At 45.2% G+C, this 24,474-nt stretch overlaps 1 protein-coding gene across 1 annotated transcript in view; it reads right to left on the bottom strand.

The window, feature by feature from the left end:
- The window catches only part of ankrd28b (ankyrin repeat domain 28b), a 139,954-nt gene extending 118,907 nt beyond the window's left edge, over nt 1-21,047 (bottom strand). The window contains 3 exon segments of the mRNA XM_055656704.1: nt 18,575-18,658; nt 19,038-19,435; nt 20,733-21,047. Coding sequence (XP_055512679.1) covers nt 18,575-18,658; nt 19,038-19,172 — 219 coding nt within the window. The 5' untranslated portion in view covers nt 19,173-19,435; nt 20,733-21,047.
- Nucleotides 21,048-24,474: the final 3,427 nt, after the last annotated feature.

The following is a 24,474-nucleotide window of genomic DNA, read 5'->3' as shown; positions in this document are numbered from 1 at the left end:
TTAGGTCGAGCAGTGGGACAGGCCCTTTATTGCACCATCAATTTTGGTGTTGTCTGCAAATGTGGTAACAATGTTACCTACATTGTCATCCGGGTAATTAACTAATATAACAAACAACAGTGGTCCCAGGACAGACTCTTGCAGCAATCTACTGGTCACAGGCTTCCTATCAGAAAAATAATCCTTGACAACTATCTTTCACTTCTTTCCTCCAAGCCCAATTTGAATCCAATCTGTAAGCTCACACTGGATTCCATGCTCCCTTGCCTTCCACACTACCCTTCCCTGTAGGACATTACTGATGTCATTTAGACAAGGTCCATTGCCCTGACCTCATCAACCCTCTTGGTGACCCTTTCAAAAAACTCTATTAGGGATGTGAATAAATTTACCAAAGTCATGGTGACCAACTTTAATCAGTCCATGCCTATCCAAATGCTGATGGATCCTGTCCCTTGGAATCTTCTCCAACAACTTTCCCACCACCTGATGTCAAGCTGACTGGCCTACACTCTAGTCTTCCGGGACATTACCTGATGCTGAAAGGATGCAAATATCTCTCCAAGGGCCTCCACAACTTCCTTCCTAGCTTCCCACAAGGAGCAGGCCTTGGGGATTATCCATCATATCTCCTCTGGTTATTTTGTGTATGATCCAAGACATCACAACTCGTACACCTCAATTCCTTCACTTCCAATATCATCTTCTCGGTCAAACTGGATAAAAATTATTCATTTATTATCTTCCCCCATTTGTCATGGCTCTACAAAGACATGCTGATATTTAAGGGGACCCCTTCTTTCCATAACCACTCTTTCATTATTAATGTGCCTGTAGAATCTCTTAGGATTTTCTTTGCCGTGCCCACAAAATTCATTTTATGTTCTTTCGTCCTAAATGCCTTCTAAAGCTCGTAGGGATGTGCTTGATCCCGACTGACTAATCTGATGTATGCCTCCTTTTTCATTTCTTCAACTACTTTACAAGCTTCAAAATAAATATAAAATAGTCTAGCTCTTGCAACACAAGTTGAGACGGCTTTAAAATGTTTAATGTTCAGTAACATGATTTAAGCAAAGTGCCTAAGAAGTTTGAACTTAGTGATAAAAAAAAAAATCAACATTAAAAAAAATTTAATTCAATTTTTGAAGAGCAAAATATGCAAATATTATTACATTTTTTCCGCTTGCATTCCTCAATATATCAATGCCAGTCCCTTGCTAGCTCAATGCACAACTATCAAAATTATTTTAGATTACCAATTGTTTGTAAAAGTACCTTTCAAAATCCTGGTGTACGAGATTGCAAAAATCAAATAGCTGCAAAAATAAAATTTACTAACTTCAAGTCAAGTCAAGTATTTCTAGCAATAACAAAAAAGTTATTAGTTCATAAGAGATAATAAAGCGAGTTCTGTATTACAAATGCGTATGCCCAGGTTATGGGTCATTCGGGATAAACATTCTCGCCAGCCGGATGTATGGACCTGCGTATTCATTTTAATACAGTTTAATAATGACCCATTAAAATCCACCCTTCTGTAAACACGGCAACCTGGGCTGCTCTGATCTGACAGCCCTCTCGCTAGCTCGCAGCGTGCCCGATCATAACGCAAAACCTCCACAAAACCTTTGGCCTTCAGGTAACATCTGCACAAAGAGCCTCTGCTAACAAGGGCTGGCGAACTGTGCCAGTCAACGTGCACTGGGCGAGATTACTGGGGGAACCGCACCGCAACCACCGCATACTAGGAGCAGCACTCAAACTTGGAAGTCCACTAAATTTATCCAATACTAAAGGGCAGACATTTCGCAGTTAAATGTCTTATATCGGATTGGCAGCTTCATCACAGGGCCAACCCTGTACTCGGTTTTCCTCTGAGATAAATTTTTGCCTTAACGGTACATTCACACCACCTGTAGGTAAGGCATCAGCCCACATCACACTGATATAGTCGCTGCCTGCCTCAGATTAAATATATTTTTAAACATAAATTATGAATAAAGATAAGAAAATGTTTCGAACACAAATAATATTTTCTTATTTCCGGTGGATGGTGACGTCGGGAGCTCGCGGGTCCCCGGTGGGAGACCGCTTTGCGGGGCACTGGCAACGGCGACTTCTCCCGCTCGAATTGCAGGGTTGAAAGTGACCTGGAGCGGGGCCTTACATTGCCCGGCGCGGCTTTAAATGGCCGCGGACTTGCTAGCGCCCGCTGGGGGGCTCCAACATCGGGACCCGGAGCGGGGCCTTACATCGCCCGGTGCGGCTTCAAGTTGCCGTGGAACTTGCTAGTGCCCGCCGGGGACTTTGACTTTGGGAGAGGAATGGAGAGCAGGGGAGAGACAAGACTTTGCCTTCCATCACAGTGAGGAGGAGATTCACTGTGATGGATGTTTGTGTATATTGTGTTGGTGTGTGTCTTGGTTCTTTTCTTATGACTGCAGAAACCAAGTTTTGTTTGAACTTCATGTGAGGTTCGAATGACAAATAAACGGTATTGTACTGTAAACACATTAAGGGTTAAATTAAAATAATAAATTCTTTAACTTTTTGAATATCTTTTTTAACACATTTTTTACACAGACAGTGGTGAATCTGTGGAATTCTCTGCCACAGAAGGTAGTTGAGGCCAGTTCATTGGCTATATTTAAGAGGGTGTTAGATGTGGCCCTTGTGGCTAAAGGGATCAGGGGGTATGGAGAGAAGGCAGGGATGGGATACCGAGTTGGATGATCAGCCATGATCATATTGAATGGCGGTGCAGGCTCGAAGGGCCGAATGGCCTACTCCAGCACCTATTTTCTATGTCTATCTCATAATTGCAGATTAATGAACTGAACTGGAACTGGGACTGGGTAAGTGTGTGAAGCAGAACAAGAAAGGAAGCTATTGAGTTGACAGAATTCTAGATTAATTCCTTGGTTGAATAGTTAGCAATTTATACAGTTTATACAACGCTGCGCTCGTTTTTTTAAATCCCGAATGACCTTTGACATACCCCATGATTCCTTGTGTTTATCGAGATACCGAACTTGCTTATTCAACACAATGTGAAAATAAATTGAAAGAACCAACTGGATCAATACATAATTACATAAAAATGACAGTACAGGTGCACAACCTTTTATCCGACGATCCAAATAACGAAAACCTCCGAATAGCGACATTTTTTCGGTCCTTGAAAACGTTCACCGAGGGCGGCCCGCAGAGGTGACAGCGGAACCTCTGGTCGGTCCTTGAAGAAAGGGAAACTAAATCCCCATTCATAAAAGAGAAGATGAGGGTATATTGCGCGGGAGGGTTAATAATTGACAATATGCTGCTACCTGCCAGCTAGACTCACGATACACAGTGTATCGTGAGTCTTGCGTGGGAACTTTTTAACAGCGTGCAGGCAGCAGTAGATTGTCGCTCCCTTCAGTTTCACCCCACCTACACCCCTCCGCTTCCCGGCCATGTGTGTGACCCCTTCCCTCCCCTCTCCAGCTCCCCGCTCATTGCACCGGCGCGGGGGCTTTGTACTGTCTTCACGTCGCGATGCTAGCAGCACAGTGCCAGTCACCGGAGACGTCAGGACCAACGGAACACCGACCCCCAGGCCCACTGCAAGCACGGAGATCCCAGATCAGCAACTCCAGCCCAGCCCCGTTCCAACTCCAGAAGAACACGCTCCCCGTATGGGCAGAAGCTGATGGTGTGCAAGAATAACGTCTTGTTCTTGGGGTGGCGCAGCTCGGGCTGTGGGCGAATTGCCACTTGTCGCCATAGCGGCCCATCGGGGAGCGGATTCCTCTGGAGTTGGAGGGGGAGGGGGGTATTGTGCTGTTTGATCGCCCCCTACTATTCCAGGGACAGGGAGACAGGACGTTCACCGAGGGCGGCCCGCAGAGGTGACAGCGGAACCTCCGGTCGGTCCTGGAAGAAAGGGGAACTAAATCCCCATTCATAAAAGAGAAGGTGAGGGTATATTGCGCGGGAGGGTTAATAATTGACAATATGCTGCTGCCTGCCCGCTAAGTTAAAAAGTTCCCACGGTAGACACGATACACAGTGTAGGCAGCAGCAGATTGTCGCTCCCTTCAGTTTCACCCCATCTACACCCCTCTGCTCCCCGGCCATGTGTGTGACCCCTTCCCTCCCCTCTCCAGCTCCCCGCTCATTGCACCGGCGCGGGGGCTTTGCACTGTCTTCAAGTCGGCGATGGCTGCCAGCAGGTCAGTGCAGTCACCGGAGACGTCAGGACCAATTGGACGTCGACCACCAGGCCCACCGCAAACACGGAGAACCCAGAGACCCACAGCCAACAGCAGCCCAGCCCCGCTCCAACTACAGAGGAACCTGGGTTGCGGATGACGGAGCGCAGCTCGGGGCGTCGTAGGGGCCCATCGGGAAGCGGGTTCCTGTTGGTCCTGACGTCTCCGGCCACCTGCCATCCTCCGGGAACTGTACCGCCCTTGCAGGAGAGTGGGGTTGTTTGCAGTTGCAGAGGGAGGGGGCAAGGGCGGTACAGTTCCCAGTCTCAGCTCCAGTCCAGGGGGGTGGCCGGAGACGTCAGGACCAACGGGACAGCGACCCCCAGGCCCACTGCAAGCACGGAGATCCTAGAGACCGACAGCCAGCAGCAACTCCAGCCCAGCCCCGCTCCAACTCCAGAGGAACACGTAGGGGCAGAAGCTGATGGTGTGCAAGGTGTTCTTGGGGTGACGCAGCTCGGGCTGTGGGCAAACTGCCACTTGTCGCCGTAGCGGCCCATCGGGGAGCGGATTCCTCTGGAGTTGGAGGGGGAGGGGGGTATTGTGCTGTTTGATCGCCCCCTGCTATCCCAGGGACAGGGAGACACAGCGGCTTTTTAGACTGGTGGGCAATCACTTCCAAAGTTCTGCCCACACAGTCAGTACACCTCTCCTACACTGCATTTCATACAAACATTTATTCTGCAAGAAAAAACGACATTGAAGACTCAAACTCACGACCGAGTAACTGCCTGGATCAAGGCGCAAACTCGCGACCTTGCGGATATGAGCCGAACACTCTACCACTGAGCCAGCCATTAAAGTCTACGCTAAAAAAATTCCATTCCCAAGACCGACAAATTCTGAATTACGAAAAGTGTCTGGTCCCAAGGCTTTCGGATAAAAGGTTGTGCACCTGTACAACTAATTAAAACAAGCATTTTGAGGTTTGGAACCAAGCTTTGGATACATTTATTAGGTCATTTGGGGATGATGTTTGAATTTGAGCATCCAATCACAAAAAAACCCATTAAATAATACAACATCACTAGGATACTGTAATAGGAAGCTGGTGGCGAGGAAAAATGGCTCTGGGACTCTTTCAATTGGATAATTACAAGGATTTTTAACAGCATTCTTGGAATTTATCGAGTTGAAAATGTTACCCATCTTAAACTAGATCGCAGCTTAAACTTTATAAACTGTGATCCAGTTTAGCATGGATCACATATTCAAGGAGGGAAATGGTGTCCTAATTCACAAATTATCTCTTGAACGTGTCTGTAATGTTGTTTGCCGTTTGAAACTGTGTAAGAGTGCGCAGCAAGTAAAAAGGTGAAAATCAATACCACGTGAAGACATATTAATGCAAGCATGAACTTTACTGCGTGAGTCAGACTCATAAAATGCCTGGAGAAAATCCAATGGGCACTGATGTTTGCAAAGAATGTCTCCCTCACTGGCATATGGTTTTAGTAATTTTGTTGTTGAGCTAGCCCATCAGACAAATAAGCAAAAAAGAGACTTCAAAATCATTAGATCTGGTTATCCTCTGCATTTTCGATCCCAATTGGCTTTTGTTAATAATGTTTATTGGAAATGAACTGGAATTTTTTGAAGATGTAACTAGGAAAATGGACAAGGGAGAGCCAGTGGATGTAGTGTATCTGGACTATCAGAAAGCATTTGATAAGGTCCCACATAGGAGCTTAGTGGGCAAAATTAGAGCACATGGTATTGGGGGTAGAGTGCTGACATGGATAGAGAAGTGGTTGGCAGACAGGAAACAAAGAGTAGGGATTAACGGGTCCCTTTCAGAATGGCAGGCAGTGACTAGTGGGATACCGCAAGGCTCGGTGCTGGGACCGCAGCTATTTACAATATGCGTCAATGATTTGGATGAAGGGATTCAAAGTAACATTAGCAAGTTTGTAGATGACACAAAGCTGGGTGGCAATGTGAACCGAGGAGGATGCTATGAGAATGCAGGGTGACATGGACAAGTTGGGGGAGTGGGCAGATGCATGGCAGATGAAGTTTAATGCGGATAAATGTGAGGTTATCCACTTTGGTACCAAAAACAGGAAGGCAGATTACTATCTAAATAGCGTCAAGTTGGCAAAAAAGGAGGTACACCGGGATCTGGGGGTCCTTGTTCATTAGTCTATGAAAGTAGGCATGCAGGTACAGCAGGCAGTGAAGAAAGCAAATGGCATGTTGGCCTTTATAACAAGAGGAATCTAATATAGGAGCAAAGAGGTCCTTCTGCAGTTGTACAGAGCACTAGTGAGACCACACCTGAAGTATTGTGTGCAGTTTTGGTCCCCTAATTTGAGGAAGGATATTCTTACTATTGAGGGAGTGCAGCGTAGGTTTACAAGATTAATTCCCGGACTGTCATATGCTGAGAGAATGGAGCAGCTGGGCTTGTACACTCTGGAGTTTAGAAGGATGAGAAGGCATCTCATTGAAACATCTAAGATTGTTAAGGGTTTGGACACTCTAGAGGCAGGAAACATGGTCCCGATGTTGGGGGAGTCCAGAACCAGGGGCCACAGTTTAAGAATAAGGAGTAAGCCATTTAGAACGGAGACGAGGAAACACTTTTTCTCACAGAGAGTGGTGAGTCTGTGGAATTCACTGCCTCAGAGGGTGGTGGAGGCAGGTTCTCTGGATGCTTTCAAGAGAGAGCTAGATAGGGCTCTTAAAAATAGTGGTCAAGGGATATGGTGAGAAGGCAGGAACAGGGTACTGACTGGGGATGATCAGCCATGATCACATTGAATGGCGGTGCTGGCTTGAAGAGCCGAAAGGCCTACTCCTGCACCTATCGTCTATTGAAATATGGAGAAAAATAGATATAAAGACGAGTCACAAAACCAAACCATTAGATCTGGTTATCACGGATCGCAGCTTGCATTTCATATCCACATATTTACAAAATACGAGATTTGAAGTGAAAAACTGCTGTAAATACTTTGAAAATGGCTAAATAAAACTATGCTTATTGTAAAGGCCTCTGCAATATTCGGGCTAACATCTCATTCTCAGCAAGTAACCATGGATGCCGGTTGGAACGTTATTTATTCTTGTGTGGAAGTCCTGGTTTTTGCTCAGGATTTGTTGCCAGATTTAGTCACAAAGTATGAACATGCTGCTGAGCTGTAGGATACCCAAACGGAACAAGAGTCTTACCAGTTAAACCCCTTTCTCACGGGGCGACTTGACGCAAGAGGTAACCAGAGTTTAACATCGTGGGAACCTCGTGCGATAACAGTACGGCATTCATGGACCACCGTGGTGCTAACGGCAGGTAATCGTGTAACTTGTTGACTCGGGAGAAAATTCAAGCAAGCTTGAATTTCTCCAAGAGTGACTTGTACACTTGTGGTTGAGCATTGCAACATTTTATGAACGTAGTGGCCAGTGCAATATCCGTGCGATATCCATAATAACTCTTGCGGTTACCGTGGGAACTCCTGCGAACGGTAAACCCGGAAGCTGGACAGAGGGGACAGAAGGTGAGTAAAAAAGGTGTTCTCAATATCGCCAATGGAACATGTGTCCATCGAGGACGTCCCACCTCATTGTATACAGTATACAGATAGGACATATGGATTGCCGCGTGCAATGGGAGCACATACACCATTCCGTGCTGAACAGGTAAACAATTGTGTTTTGTGGGATTGAATTTAAAAAATAAAGATTTGCATCCGCATATGGACAACTTATTCATGAGTTATCTTAATGAGATTCAAGAAAAGAACTCAAATGTTTAAAAGGGACTTTAATGAAAGATCCCGCAATTTTATGGTCCGTGAGAAAATTTTCACATGTACTTAATTTCCTTCTAGAGACACTCACCATCACCACTGATGTTTACAGAGCAGCAGCCTGCTAGAAATTCACCTTTGCATTTTGTTTACGGAGAGGGCCGTGCACAAACACCATTTCAAGAAGGGGAGATTGTTTCGCTGACTTCAATGACTCCAGTTAACCCTCGGACGGTGAGAATTATTTATGTGGTGTTTAAGTAACCGTTTGCGTTTTAGTTTATTTTAGTTGTTGGCCACTCAACATTTGGTGTGACATCTAGAGTCCTTTATAAATGTCTGTATGTTAATATGTGTGTCTTTTCCTCTTGGGCATTACTTTTTTTCTGCTGGTGGCTCCACATTTTATGATAGCCTGAAGTGTGATAAAGCTTTTACCTCAGCAGTTTGATTGTCAGTGCTTGTTTACCTCATTGTTCAATACATATATTTTTTACTATCAGCTTGATGTCTGCAATTCTTCATTAACACATCACTACAAGATGAATGTCTCTAATGTTATAATCCCTCTCATGCTGAAACACAAAATAGTTGAAGGGAGGTGATATAATCACATTTTCATTTATTTTCATTTTTGAGTGTTCAGGTCCATCAATTGATGAGCAATTTAAACGTTTGAAAGTTTCACCTCTCGGTAGAAAATAAAATAAGCCAATCAGCATGGTAAATGTGAGACAAAGTCTTTATTCCTATTTGACAATATAAAAAGACGACTTGCGCATATTGAGAGAAGGTGCATCACACCAAACATTTGTCTATAAAAGAGCCTCGCAAACACGAAAATCAACAAATGAGGCACGCTAGATTATTTTAAACACATTATATTAATTAACCTCCACAACAAGCCCAAACTCAGGCATTAAAACGGACAATGCAATGTGCTAAATGGCAGGTTTTGCAGACGAACATCTTATAGGAAGCACTTTTCAGAGGACAACACTAGAAAGTCAGCTTATTTGCTATGCATTTCTGCTAACATGCAGTAGTGTTCCTGTGGTCGGCTACCTCTTAATTCCTCTTTTTAATTAATCTCACCCTTCTGCCTTCACGCAAGCGTCCTCGATGCACATAGTGGGCTGCTGCATACAGCGCGTCAATGAAAAAAACCACCATCCTGTACTCGAAACTACTTAGTATAGGCATGTCTCCAAATGAGCCAATTCAACCAAGGGAGGATATTTATAGTGTGTGAAAAAAAAAGTGACATCATTTGTGCCACGTGATGATTTTATTACACTTGACAGTTCACAATGTTCATTCAAGATTTAACGGGAAAGCTCGGGAGACGGACAAGTCACTCGCACAAATAACAGAAATGCCGAGTACCGTGGGAACTCTTTATCTACCCCCGTTATATTGTGTGATATCGTGCTAGACCACGACCACTTCACTCTGGTTACATCTTGCGTCAAGTCGCCCCCGTGAGAAAGGCCTATTAGCATTTGGCTTCATTATGGAAGTGCAGAAGTTGCAGGACAGACAGATTGGCGTGGGAATGGGTACTTGAGTGGATCCCCAACTAGTTTTCCTTTTCCCATTCTCAAACCCAACCTATGTTATATAACCCTCTCCACTGCCATAGTGAAACCAGGCAAACACAGCTCATATTCCGCTTGGTTAGCCTACATGGCATAAATGTTCAATTTTCCAATTTCAGGGAACCCACTTGTTCAGTTTTCCTTTCCCACTCCGACCAATCGTCCCAGGTTTTCTTTCTCTTTGTTCACCTCTTCCACCCCTTCCATTCCACACCCGCCTTGTATTCATCTTCCTCCCCCCTCTCCCAGTTCTATCTGTCCATCACCCACATAACTATCTACCTGGGTTTCTTCTCCCTTGGTTCACCCTTTCCTATCCCCTCCCCCATCTGGTTCCATCTGTACATCATCCCACATTATCTGGGTCTACCTACTACCCATGAGCCCCTGGTTCTATATTCCCCTTCCTCTCTCCCACCTGTTTATTTATCTTCTTCTTCGCTTACATTTCCAGTTATTGCCTACCAGCCTCTCACTCATCCATGCTCTCACTTCCATAAACTGCCAACCCTCTCTCTGCGCTCTCAATTCTGATGCAGGGTCTCGACCCAAAATGTCGATTATCCCTTTGCCTTCATAGCTGCTGCTTGACCTGCTGAGTTCTTCTACCTGTTTATTTTTTTGCTCCCAATCCTAAGGCAGAGAATTCCAGAGATTCGCCATCCTCTGTGAGAGAGACATTTCTATCTATTTCAGTTTTAAATTGACCGTCCCCTGGCAGTTAAGTACCTTTGTTTGAGACTCTCCCAATGGTGAGAACATCCCAATATCTACCCTGTGAAGCCCTGTTCAGATCTTATATTTTTGAATAAGTTCACCCCTCATTCTTCTAAACTCTAAGGAATACAGGCCCATACTACTTTTTCTCTCTGAGTAGGACAACCCAGAAATTAGCCCAGTGAATCACTTCAGTACTGCCTCCGTAGTGTTTTCAACATTAAACCCCATTTGCCAGTCTTTTGCCCACTCATTCAATCTATATCCCCTTACAGAAGCACAGTACCATTATTACATGCCCTTATACCAATGATACTAAAATAAGTGTATTTGAAAACTTTTTATATCCTTTCTTCCTCCAGGTCATTACTGTAAACAGAGAACAATTGCAACCAAGTACCAATCCTTGTGTTATTCTGTTTGTTACCTCCTTCCAGTCTGAAAAGGACCCATTTATTCCATCTCTGTTTTCAATGAGACAGCCAATTTTCAATCTATGCGAACTCACTCGGATACCGTGGGCTTTCAATTTATGCAGCAGCCTCCTATGTGATATTTGGTCAAATGCCTTCTGGAAATCTAAATCTTCACAATATCCTTTATTGACTTTTTCTGTTACATTCTCAAAGGATATGAGCAAATTTGTCAAACGCAAATTATCTTTATTAAAACCAGTGGTTTAATTATATTCAGTTTTCCAAAATGATTACTTATTTGCTTTCCGACAGTATTGCCCGCCTTATATGTAAGGGATTTCAGCAATATCTTCCACAGTGAATTGTTCAATGTATCTGCAATTTCTTTGTTTTCTATTATTAATTCACTGGCCTCACTCTCTAGAGGCTATACATTTACCTTAGCTGTCCTCTTCCTATTTAAATGCGAGCTGAGATTTGTATTTTGTCTCTGCAGAACCTGAAGCTAAAACATAAAAGTGAAACTGACAAGAGTGCTAACCAACATCCAAAATCCAGAGGAACCAATGGCAAGGGAGAGGCTTTGGCAGCAGATGAGTTGAGGCAGGCAACATTATGAAGCTGGAAGTAGTCTTCTTTATAACAACAGTTATGTGGCATTAACAACCAAGGTTAAAAGCCACTTTTAGCACGCAACAGAAAAATACCTTGGAACACTTCCAGGTCGCCTCAGCCAGGTTCAGACTAGACTCGTAAAACTATGCTTTTCAGATTAGTTTAACAATAACAATTCCCATGTGAAATATGGTATGTTTCCTTTATTTTTAAAAGGTAGCAATATTATTGGGTTAAATGGGCATGATCATTTTATCAATTATATTATTTAATCACTGCTGGAAAAGTTTGTCAGGTGACCAACTAACCAACTAACATAATTTACACTGGGGTAATGGACATTTTAGAACAGCAAAAAGGGGCAAACTATTCATTAATTGAATAGCAGAAAAATCTGGTATGGGAATTTCTTTATAAGAGACACTCAAAAAATTATTTTGCCTTTGTCAACATTTGCCTTTTTCGACATTTCACATTAAAGTCAACCTTCCATAACTTTCTCCTCACCCAATTGTAGCGGTTGAGATGACAGAAAAACCTCTAAAATTTGAGTGAGATCAAAGACATTTCAACAAGCATGCTACAATTCATATTCCCTGCCAAAAGTGATACAAATCTTAATTCATAAATGTACCCGCTGTGCATGAAAAAAGGTCAACGTATCTCTTATTCAGCAATGAATTCAATTTCTTGATATCTCAAAGCTCCATTCAAAATAATGGTTGAAATAAATGGCATATTCGCTCCCTCTTGAAATATATTTCCTATGCAAAATTATTTAGCTTATCAGACTAATTCCTGGAAATGGTAAATCAGACAAAATTCTCAGGATCAGTCTTTCTGATGGTTACCTTTTTATGGTGCAAAGATTTATCAATATGGACACCAAGGTGAAATAAATTTATATTGTAGAAAGACTTGGCTTGAAAAAGATTTATTCCACATCAGTCCGAAACTCATCTTCAAACTCCGAGATCTAGAACTCAATACCTACCCCTGCACCTGGATCGTTGACTTCTAGACCTGCACTCTGCAATCAGTAAGGTTAAGCAACAACACCTCCTCTTTGATAATCCTCAACACTGGTAACCCGTAAGGCAGTGTACTCAGCCCCTTACTAGACTCCCTATACACTTATAACTGTGCGGCCAGATACTGCTCCAACTCCATCTACAAGCTAGCAGGTGACCCCAAAGTATCAGAACAGATTTCAAACAATGACAAGGCGAGAACAAGAAGTAGATCGAGAACTTAGTAGCACAGTTCTGTCAAGACAACAATGTCTCCCCCAATGTCAGCAAAATGAAGGAGCTAGTTATCAACTTCAGGAAGCCGGGTGGAGTGACGTGGTGCTGAGCAGAAGAAGATAAAATGCTTCAAGTCCCTGAGTATAAACATTACCAAAAACTTGTCCTGGTACAACCACGTTAATGCCACAGTCAAGAATGCACACCAACATCTCTACTTTCTCAGAAGGCTGTCGAAAAATGGCACGTCCTCTATAACTCTTATAAACCTTACAGATGCAACATAGGAAGCATCCTAGCTGGATGCTTCACATCTTAGTACAGGTGCACAACCTTTTATCCGAAAGCCTTGGGACCAGACACTTTTCGTAATTCAGAATTTGTCGGTCTTGGGAATTGAAATTTTTTAGCGTAGACATTAATGGCTGGCTCAGTGGTAGAGTGTTCGGCTCATATCCGCAAGGTCGCGAGTTTGCGCCTCGATCCAGGCAGTTACTCGGTCGCGAGTTTGAGTCTTCAATGTCGTTTTTTCTTGCAGAATAAATGTTTGTAATGCAGTGTAGGAGAGGTGTACTGACTGTGTGGGCAGAACTTTGGAAGTGATTGCCCACCAGTCTAAAAAGCCGCTGTGTCTCCCTGTCCCTGGGATAGCAGGGGGCGATCAAACAGCACAATACCCCCCTCCCCCTCCAACTCCAGAGGAATCCGCTCCCCGATGGGCCGCTACGGCGACAAGTGGTAGTTTGCCCACAGCCCGAGCTGCGCCACGCCAAGAACAAGTACCTTGCACACCATCAGCTTCTGCCCCTACGTGTTCCTCTGGAGTTGGAGCGGGGCTGGGCTGGAGTTGCTGCTGGCTGTGAGTCTCTGGGATCTCCGTCCTTGCAGTGGGCCTGGGGGTCGCTGTCCCGTTGGTCCTGACGTCTCCGGCCACCCCCCTGGACTGGAGCTGAGACTGGGAACTGTACCGCCCTTGCCCCCTCCCTCTGCAACTGCAAACAACCCAACTCTCCTGCAAGGACGGTACAGTTCCCGGAGGATAGCAGGTGGCCGGAGACGTCAGGACCAACAGGAACCCGATCCCCGATGGGCCCCTACGGCGCCCCGAGCTGCGCCCCGTCATCCGCAACCCAGGTTCCTCTGTAGTTGGAGCGGGGCTGGGCTGCTGTTGGCTGTGGGTCTCTGGGATCTCCGTGCTTGCGGTGGGCCTGGTGGTCGACGTCCAATTGGTCCTGACGTCTCCGGTGACTGCACTGACCTGCTGGCAGCTATCGCCGACTTGAAGACAGTGCAAAGCCCCCGCGCCGGTGCAATGAGCGGGGAGCTGGAGAGGGGAGGGAAGGGGTCACACACATGGCCGGGAAGCAGAGGGGTGTAGATGGGGTGAAACTGAAGGGAGCGACAATCTGCTGCTGCCTACACTGTGTATCGTGTCTACCGTGGGAACTTTTTAACTTAGCGGGCAGACAGCAGCAGATTGTCAATTATTAACCCTCCCGCGCAATATACTCTCACCTTCTCTTTTATGAATGGGGATTTAGTTCCCCTTTCTTCGAGGACCGACTGGAGGTTCCGCTGTCACCTCTGCGGGCCGCCCTCGGTGAACGTCCTGTCTCCCTGTCCCTGGAATAGCAGGGGGCGATCAAACAGCACAATACCCCCCTCCCCCTCCAACTCCAGAGGAATCCGCTCCCCGATGGGCCGCTACGGCGACAAGTGGCAGTTCGCCCACAGCCCGAGCTGCGCCACCCCAAGAACAAGACGTTATTCTTGCACACCATCAGCTTCTGCCCATACGGGGAGCGTGTTCTTCTGGAGTTGGAACGGGGCTGGGCTGGAGTTGCTGATCTGGGATCTCCGTGCTTGCAGTGGGCCTGGGGGTCGGTGTTCCGTTGGTCCTGACGTCTCCGGTGACTGGCACTGTGCTGCTAGCATCGCGACGTGAAGACAGTACAAAGCCCCCGCGCTGGTGCAATGAGCGGGGAGCTGGAGAGGGGAGGGAAGGGGTCACACACATGGCCGGGAAGCAGAGGGGTGTAGGTGGGGTGAAACTGAAGGGAGCGACAATCTACTGCTGCCTGCACGCTGTTAAAAAGTTCCCACGCAAGACTCACGATACACTGTGTATCGTGTCTACCGTGGGAACTTTTTAACCCAGCGGGCAGGCAGCAGCATATTGTCAATTAATAACCCTCCCGCGCAATATACCCTCACCTCTTTTATGAATGGGGATTTAGTTCCCCTTTCTTCGAGGACCGACCGGAGGTTCCGCTGTCACCTCTGCGAGCCGCCCTCGGTGAACGTTTTCAAGGACCTTTCTTGAAGGACCGAAAAAATGTCGCTATTCGGAGGTTTTCGTTATTTGGATCGTCGGATAAAAGGTTGTGCACCTGTAATGGCAATTGCTCCGCTGTAGACCGCAGGAAATTGCAGAGAATTTCTGAAAGCTGCCCAGTCCAGTAAGCAGACCCTCCGTTGATTTAATCTACAATTCCAGCTCCCTGAGGAAAGCAGCTAACATAATCAAGAACGTATCCCAACCCAATCATACTTTCGTCTCCTCCCTCCCATCAGGCAGAAGATACCAAGGGTCCCCATACAGGGAAGAGATTAACGGTTTCCCCCACCCCTCCCCCCACATATACACAGCTAAAAAAAAAGAATAAAAACTAGAATCAAAACAAGATTTGATTTAACGAGACAAAACATTAAAAAAAGACAGATGGACTGCAGTCAAGCCGCTGCCATTAGGCGTCGCCACACCACCTGTGAGGAGGAGGTAGATGCGAGTGGGAGACAGGGAGAGACGGCGAGAGGTGGAGGAAGAGAGGTTTCAGTTATACAGCCAACCACTGGTAAGGCCATGGCTCGTTGCTTCTAGGAGAGTCGAGAAAATGTCCTCAATCGAGAGATTGCAACTTCAGAACCCCCTCATCTCGACCGCGCTGGAGATTTCCGCGGGTGCAAGGAACAAATGACCTTAAGTTTGCGTTGAGTGAACTGAGTGTTCTTACCGTCCTCGTCGCACACCGTGGTTGGATCCCGGGATCGAAGAGTCAGCGCCCGACAGGTGAGCGTCCCGCGGTAGCTGGTGCCTCTCCGCTCGCCGCTTGAAGAACTGACACCTCTACTCCCCGGGTCGGGTGCTGCCTCCTGGACCCCGCTGCTTGGCAGCGGTCGACTAGGATTCCAGAACATCGACGATGCCTCACATCAGCTCCTGATCCCCCGCCGCCTGTCTGGATAATGTGACCGACGTTAGCTGAGCTGCTAGATGGGATCCAACCACTCTCACAAAACGTCGATGCACAAAGAGAACGGTACGAACACTCAGTTCACTCAACTCAAACTTCAGGTAATTTGCTCCTTGCACCCGTGGAAATCCCCACTCCCAACCAATCGCGTCACAAAAGTCTAATGTGAAGGAAGTCTGAAGGAGGGTCTTCTATCCAGAGGTCCACAGACGGGAGTTTCGACCCAGGCCCGCACACAGCCAGCGAGGAGGGGAGGTGCCGGCTCCAGCTCGACTCTGCCTGTCCCACCGGTGGGAAGGGCAGGGTTGAGCTGGAGTTGGTGCTTATTTTCCGCGCCGCCTGCGGGCCTGTACCGTCGCTGCGACAGGCCAGCGCACCTCCCCTCCCATCCGGCTTCTGCCGGCCCAGGGCCGCCCCGGACGGAACACTCTAGCAGGGACGGAGATGGCCCAGCGGCAGCTGGATAGGGATGAAACGCAAGTCTGCACCCACGCAGAGGCATGGCCACCACGAGTGTTTAGCCCGAGTGACCTATGACCTGCGCATGCCCAGTTGGAATACCGAACTGGCTTATTACCGATTATTGAAATGACCTAACCCTTATTCCAAAACTGTAATGCTTGGTTCCAGGCTACTCAGCTGATAAAAACATCCTCCTTGATCCAGTCTGTCAAGCCCTGCAAGCATTTTGTAGCTTCAATAAGATCTATTATAATTCTCTTAAACCTTACAAAATATGGACCTATATACACACCATGTCTTCTCGTGCAGAAAACCTGACATCCTTAGAACCGGCATATTAAATCTTTGCTATACTTTCTCCAAGGCAAGGTGAGCGCTTTTTTTTTGTAAAGATAAGGAAATCAAAACTATACACATTATACTCCAGGATCATGACAATGTTTTAATTCTTGTGCACAAATTTTCATCTCATCTTCCTAATTACTTGTTGTACCTTCATGTTGACCTTCAACTGTATCCAATCTCAAAGGACACCGAGGAGAATAATTTCACTTTTTCCACATTATATGGCCTCGGGTATCTTTCTGCCCACTATACCCAGCTTGTCCATGCCCCTTGAAGATTCGAATCTTCTCCTCCTTCCCACCTAATTTTTAATTATCTAGGAAATATGACATTTGGTCCCTCGTCTTAATCCTTAATGTAGATTATAAATAGCTGGGTCCCAACCCCATGTTATCCCACAGTGTGTCAATATGAGAAAGTCCATTTATTTATGTCCTTTGCTTTCTGTCTAATAACTAATTCTTAGTCCACGATATCATCTGCAACGTGCTCAAACCTTGTTGACAAACTGGAGAGAAACCTTATCAATAGCCAGCTGAAAGTCAAAATACACCACACCTACTACTTTCCCCTTATCTATTATACTGGTCACACCCCCAAACATGATTTCCCTTTCATAAAGATATGCTGACTTTGCTCAGCCCTTGTAAATTGTAATTAGATCCTTCATTGTGCATTCCAGCATTTTCCCTACTAATGATATGCACGACCGTAGTTCTGATAAAAAATCTTCAACATAAAATATTAAAATCTGCCTGATCTGCTTAATGTTTCCCACATTTTCTATTTTCAGGTTGCAGTTCCGTTTTCCTCTCCTTTTCTTAATAGTGGGATCAAGTTTGCTACACTTTATTCCAGAATCTAAAACATTTTGCATGGTGATAACCAAAGATTCACCATCTCTACAGCCACGTCTTTCAAAAATTCTGGAATGTAGGATCAGGACCGTGGGAATTATTCGGAGTTTAGTTTCATCAATTTTTCTAAACAATGCTTTTAAAACAGATCTAACCATATGATCTTAAAGAATGTAAAAACTGCATGGATATTAAACATAAAGTGCCGTTACTTGCAATACAATATACCATTGCCTCAAAACACAAAACATTATTTACAGCCAAGCATGCAAAATGCCTCTGTCATAACAGACTTCATGGTTGGGCACATAACGTGGATTAACTACTCAACTTGCGGAATTACTATTTTTTTTAGTGAAACATTTTATTTTTAAAGGTTTCCTCACAAACAATACAATGTAGCTAACAGGAACCAAAGAACAATCAACTCCTCTCAAAACAGTCAGCAACATAAAATAAACAAGGTAAATTTGGTTCTCAAATGGTCTTTAAATTCATATATTTCTATATGCATTATATACACAAGATACAAAACAAAAAAATCACTTAATGTTACTTCTTTTCGTGATAAAAATCACAGAATCCCGACAGCACCATGGAGACCACTTGAGCCATGAGTCCATATTTTTTTGTTATTTGGCCTATTATATTATATCCTAATATCAAGTAACAGCAAGGTTCTTGAAAGCAATTCCATGTGACCTAGCATGCAAGTTTTCTTATCTAGCCAGAGTAAGGAGGAACTGAGGGAGAAAGATAAGTGTCTGGCTACATTCTATCAAGATCACAAACTGCTTAAAGAAATCAACAATATTCACCGACAACTTTCCAGATTAGTCCAAAAGAATGTAATGAAAAAAGTAAACAGGAAGTGAAAAGTGGTAATTTTAGATGTAAAATACTGTAAGTGCTGAGAAACAATATCTCCGTTAATCAGTTGCAGATGGTCATTGTTTTGCTGATGGACACACAAAATAAATTCTGGGTATAATTAAGACATGTACAAACTAAAAAAAAAAAATCACTAAAATCACTTCAAGAAAACCATCTCTTACCTGCACATTTACATCCTCTTTTTTGAAAATTAGGCTGCGGACTTCATCTGGGTCTCCATTGAAAATAGCTTGAACCAGTGGTGGCTGCAACATTGAAAGACGTCTGTCACAATTAGACACATGCAAAAATAACTCGCCATCAGAGTGATTAAATAAAATTGGGCTACATACTTGAATGTTGAATACCCAAATGGCAATGAGATGTAATACACAATGCAAATGTTCTCATATGAACTGAGATATTGGTGACAAACAATTAATTAGAAATATAAACATAATTTATCCAGCCGATTATCTTCAAGCAAAACTTCTGAAGGTGTTAATGATTAATGAATGCGTTTTTGAAAACCTTCCTTAACAAGTTCGCATTTTTTATCAAAATATCAGATTACACGGACAGATTGTACTGACTTTTTTTGCGGGAAGGATACAGATAGATTTAGACAAGCCAAAATGTTCTCACCCTTTCCTCTTGAAGTAAAAATGACTTTGACAGGGATAGTGGCACATCATCGTATTTTTCCTGAAGTTTTTTAGAAGCAACAATGGGAGAATCATCGTCCACCTCCTCCAGGACAACTATGCACACACGACTCATCGGATCTCCTGTTTACGCTCTAATGTTGTAAAGTTTATTTGCAGATAGCGCTTCTACTGACACTCTGATTCTCCTTTGCTATTGAGTGCAATTCCCTACGCTGGAGAGTATATGGCAAACTCATTTCGCATTATTTGCAGAAGTAGTTCCGGTGTTAACAGAGCCCCAAAGCCAACACAGGCACTGGCATTGCCGTAGATCCTGGTTTGAGAGCGTATCCTTGATGTAGTACCACTGTTGTTATGGGTGACATAACATCATTCCTTAAATAGAAAAGCAGGCAAATCATGTGGTTTACAACGGAGAAAATCAGTACCTGTCTGCAGCGGAAGGCCTAAATTATTTTCTTTTGCTGGGTTAAAGCAGAGCCTGGTAGCTGCTGCAAGGCAATGTCACGTGAAAATGAATTTAACAAAGTACTGCATGGGAAGCGACAGGAGAGGAAAATAGAGGGGGGGGGAGAGGAAACGAGAGGGGGGGGGAGAAAAAAGAGAGGAGACAGAGAAAAAGATGGGGGGGGGGGGGGGGAGAGGAGGAGAGAGGGGGGGAGGAGGAAAAGACAGGGAAAAGAGGGGGGGGGGAAGGGGAGGAGGAAAAAAAGAGGGGGGAGGAAAAGAGGCGAAGGAAAAGAGGGGGAGAAGGGGGGGAGGGGGGGGAGGAGAGAGAGAAGGAGAACAAAAAAGAGGGGGAGAGATAAAGAGGGGGGGGATAAAAAGAGGGGGGGGAGAGAGAGAGGGGAGAGAGAAGGAGAGAGAGAGAGGGAGAGAAAGAGAGGGGGGAGAGAAAGAGGGGGGGAGAGAAAGAGGGGGGAGAGAGAAATGATGGGGGGGGGGGGGAAATGATGGGGGGGGGAAATGATGGGGGGGGGGAAATGATGGGGGGGAGAAAATGATGGGGGGGGGGAAATGAGGGGGGGGGGGGGGAAAGATGGGGGAGAGAAAGAGGGGGGAGAGAGAAAGAGGGGGGAGAGAAAGAGGGGGAGGAAAGAGGGGGTGAGGGGAGGGGTAGAAAAGAGAGGGGAGAAAAAGAGCGGGAGAGAGAGAGTGAGAAAGAACGAGTGAGAGAGTGAGAAAGAAAGAGTGAGAGAGTAGGGGAAAGAGTAAGAGAAAGTGAGAGAGGGTAAGTGAGAGAGAGAGAGAAGGGGGGGGAGAGGGGGGGGGGGGGGGGGAGGGGGAGAGGGGGAAAGAGGGGGAGAGGGAAGAGGGGGAGAGGGAAAGAGGGGGAGAGAGGGGGAGAAAGAGGGGGAGAGGGAAAGAGGGGGAGAGGGGAAAAGAGAAAAAAACCCAAATACTAACAAGAGAAAAATTGCAAGTGAGAGCAAAAAAAAAAAAGAATGCCAGAGGTAAAGGATACATACATGACCCAGAAACAGAACATTACAACATCTTGTCAGAAATGGTGCCGTGCTGAGCAGTCACTTTTCTCCTGCAGCTCGTCACTGCAGAAACTCCAAAGGGAAATTCAAGAGCTGAAAATATGCTGCCTACTGCCCTTCAATAGCACAGAAAATGCAAGCGGAGAAAAATAAATCCTGAACATAGATGGCAAGAGGCACTTAACTGTTTCCTTTGGACCACAGGATTAAAAAAAGCAGCTTTAAATCTTCAATACCACGATTACAAGGAAGAAAAAAATATCAGTGCAGTCTATTCTGTTTTCCTCCTTGATTCAAGGCAAGCTTCTGTAAGTCTGTCAATTCAAGTTTACAATCCAGTACCGGTAATTTATGTTCAAACATCTTCCTTTTCATCGAGTCATTTGTAGTAAAAAGTCGTCTGCGAGTAACCACCATTTTAATCCTACATTTACTAATGCTGGATGGAACAGTAGCAGAATTCTGGTGGTTTCCTCTAGCATGCTTCTCTGTGGTTGCCCTTGCGACTTCAACTGTGCATGCCTGAGCTGTGAATAATGATTAGTCTGACGTTGAAGCAGAATGCTGCAAGTTAATAGTTTCATTCAAAGCTGCATGGAAAACTAGTTGATTAGTCCTGCTGACTAATGCTGCAGCAGGGAGGACCCAGCAGTGTGTTGTTTTTTTTGGAAATAACATATTTTTCAGATAGATCATGGAAGTACAATCATACAGGAATCTGACTAACTCGGAGCGTTATTTAAAACAGTTAACATTTTCCGACTGTGTGAATGCTAGAACAAGCCTTCCTATTTACTCTTAAAGCTATATCTGCTGCAATTGTAATCAAAGTTTCATACAAATATTTAGCATATTTAACATCAATGCATGATGCAAGGCATCACTCATTAATGTAATCCAATAATATGTGGATCTCCTGGAACTAGCAAGCACTCATATATGCTCTTGAATTTATACCGGTTTAGGTAATAAACTACCATCATGCAATCGTAGATTCTACGATGTCAGTTTATCCTTTTTCTTTTCAATTCAATGGATTTTATACTTTAGCTGTACAGATATTTCATCACAATATAGCATCACTTATTTGTTTTTATATCAATTAAAAGTTATAATAAAAAACATTGTGCCAGTCTGAAGAAGGGTCCTAACCCAAAACATCTTCTGGCCTTTTCCCTCCACATGTGCTACCTGACCTGTGAGTTTGTTATTTTGTTAAGAATTTTTTTTTTTTTTGCTGGGCTTTTGCGTCATTTTACTTTGTAGAAGTGTACCTTGTCATGGTATCGCAGGACTACAATCGATACCTGTACCAGAAAGCCAAATTCAGTTACAAAACCTCTGAGTATTTCTCCTCTGTTTTTACCATGGAGAAAGACAAGAGGACTGAGGAACTTGGGGCAGTCACTTGAAGTGTTTTGAGAGCAGTCAGTATTACGGTCGAGGAGTTGCTGAAGGGAGACAAATCTCCCATACCTGATCAGATGTATCCCAGGACACTGGAAAGCTAGAGAGGAAATTGCAGGAGTCCTGGCAGAGATTTACGACACACCCTTAAATACAAGGAGGTGCCGGAAGACTGGAGGGTGGCAAATGTGGTGACTGTATTCAAGAGGGCTGCAGGGAAAAGGCTGGGAACTACAGGCCAGTAAGCTTAACACCAGTGGTTGGAAGGTTACTAGAAAGTATTCTGAGGAATAGGTACACCAGACTAAGTGCAGACCCGTTGGGCCTGCTCCCCCAATGCAATATTCCACCATGCCCCCATTCCCCCAACGCAATATTCCACTGCTCACGCATAGCCCCCAACTGTGCAGGCACGGCACATTTCCCCGCATCCCCAGCACTCCCCCTCTTCTTCACCCCCCTCTTCTTTCCTCTCTCCTCCTTCACTCCCCAATCCCTCCCTCGCCTCTCCTTTCCCCTACCCTCAGTCACTACCTCCATAACTCCTCTCCCCTCTCTACCCCGCTCCTATGCCTCTATCCCCCAATCCTCACCTCCCCTATCCCCCCTACTATTCCTCCTCTCCCTCTATTCCCCACTCATCTCCCTCTATTCCCCCTCCTCCCCCAATCTCGCTCCTCACCTCTCCTACACTCCCGCCCCTCTCAGTCCCGTTGACTTGACGATTGAACCGGGGGTGGGGGGGGGGTGTGTGTGTGTGTGTGTGTGTGTGTGTGTGTGTGTGTGTGTGTGTGTGTGTGTGTGTGTGTGTGTGTGTGTGTGTGTGTGTGTGTGTGTGTGTGTCAAAACTCCGTGCAACCTGACCCTCCCTCCCTCTGCCCACTCCGGCTCCCCCGCCGCTGCTCGAGCCGTCACAAGTTTCGACGACCAGGTGGAGAAGATCTCCTCCGAGAGGGCCGTGAGGGTGAGTTACCGCAGCGGAGGAGACGGGCGCAGCCATTCGCCCGGGGGGAACGGGTAGACGGGTCTGCCATTGCCGCAGAGGGCAGGCGGGGGATGGGGTGAGTGAGGGAGGCAGAACTAGGGCCTCCACTGAACCCACACCCCCCCCGCGGCCGCCGCCGGTGGTGGGGGAGACAGTAGACAAGTTACTGTGAGGAGGGGAGAGGATTTTGTGAGTGAGGCGAGAGAGGCCGCGGTGCAGGAAGGGGCATCGCCGTCCTGGCCATGGCATTAACTGACAGGAGAGGAGACCAATCTGAGTGGCACTAACTGACAGAAGAGTCAATCTGCGCATGCGCGGTTTTAAAGATTTTTAAACCTTAATAACTTTTAAAATATACCATCGATCAGAACAAAACTTGTTGCACTTGCAGCACAGTAGAATGGCGAGTAAGGCGATGCAAAACTGTAGCGCTATCGTGTACCGTTTTTGCGCGAGTAGAAAAAAACCAAGCAATCCTCATTTTTAAATTTAAAAGCAAAATAGTGCACAAGATCAGAGTTTTAGTTATGTATAGATATGCATTTAGATAGACAAGGGCTGATTAGGGATAGTCAGCAATAGTCAGCATGGTTTTGATTTGGAAAGCATCCCATTCTTTCAAAATTAACAGCCGCAGTGGCACAGTACCAGAACACAGGTTCGATCCTGACCTCGGGTGCTGTTTGTGTGGAGTTTGCACGTTCTCCCTGTGACTACGTGAATTTCCTCTAGGTTCTCCAGTTTGATCCCACATCCAAAAAAAATGAGGAATTGTAAGTTAATTGGCCTTTGTAAGTCGCCCCCGATGTGTAGGAAGTTGATGTGAAAGTGGGATAACATGAACAGGTGATTGGTCAGCGTGGTCTCAGTGAGCCGAAGGGCCTTTCTCCAGGCTGTATCCTTTAATCAATCAATCATACTACTATCGCTTGTAACTTAAGCAGTAAATAGTAATAACACAGAATATTTATTTGGCGAAAAAAAACAAAAAAAAAACGAAAAAGTCCTAATTTAGTACAACTTTAGGAATAAAGGCACCCGATTTTGTTCTGAAAATTCACACAAGGAACCACCTATATGATGTTAGCTATTTGTCCCAGCAAGAAATGGCTCCACAGAGATAAACTGATCTACATCCTTCTCAGTCCTCGACGCCACTCAAGTCTGTAATTTCATTCATATGCACGCAGCAATAAAGTTATGAACAGACTCGGAACTGTGATGAGATTACTCGAGAGCAAATTAAATTTAAAAGCAAATTACCAAAGTACAACCATAATTAAAACTTAAAAGCAGAAGGGTTTTCTCCATCTTGATTAATTTTCATTGAGACTTGTAAGATAAGTGTACAAATGGATGACAGAATAGATGGAGGGTCTTGACATTGTCACCCATTCCTTCTCTCCAGAGATGCTGTCTGTCCAGTTGAGTTTGGTGCATCACATGATTGAAAGTCCTGGCACCTCCAATTTTTTTTTACCCAAGTACTTTGGTGCCAGGACTTTCAATCATGTGATGCATCAAAATCAACTGGA

Source organism: Leucoraja erinacea, chromosome 2 (assembly GCF_028641065.1).
Source record: "Leucoraja erinacea ecotype New England chromosome 2, Leri_hhj_1, whole genome shotgun sequence".
NCBI classification, from domain to species: domain Eukaryota; kingdom Metazoa; phylum Chordata; class Chondrichthyes; order Rajiformes; family Rajidae; genus Leucoraja; species Leucoraja erinaceus.
This window is presented reverse-complemented; position numbering and strand designations above follow the sequence as displayed.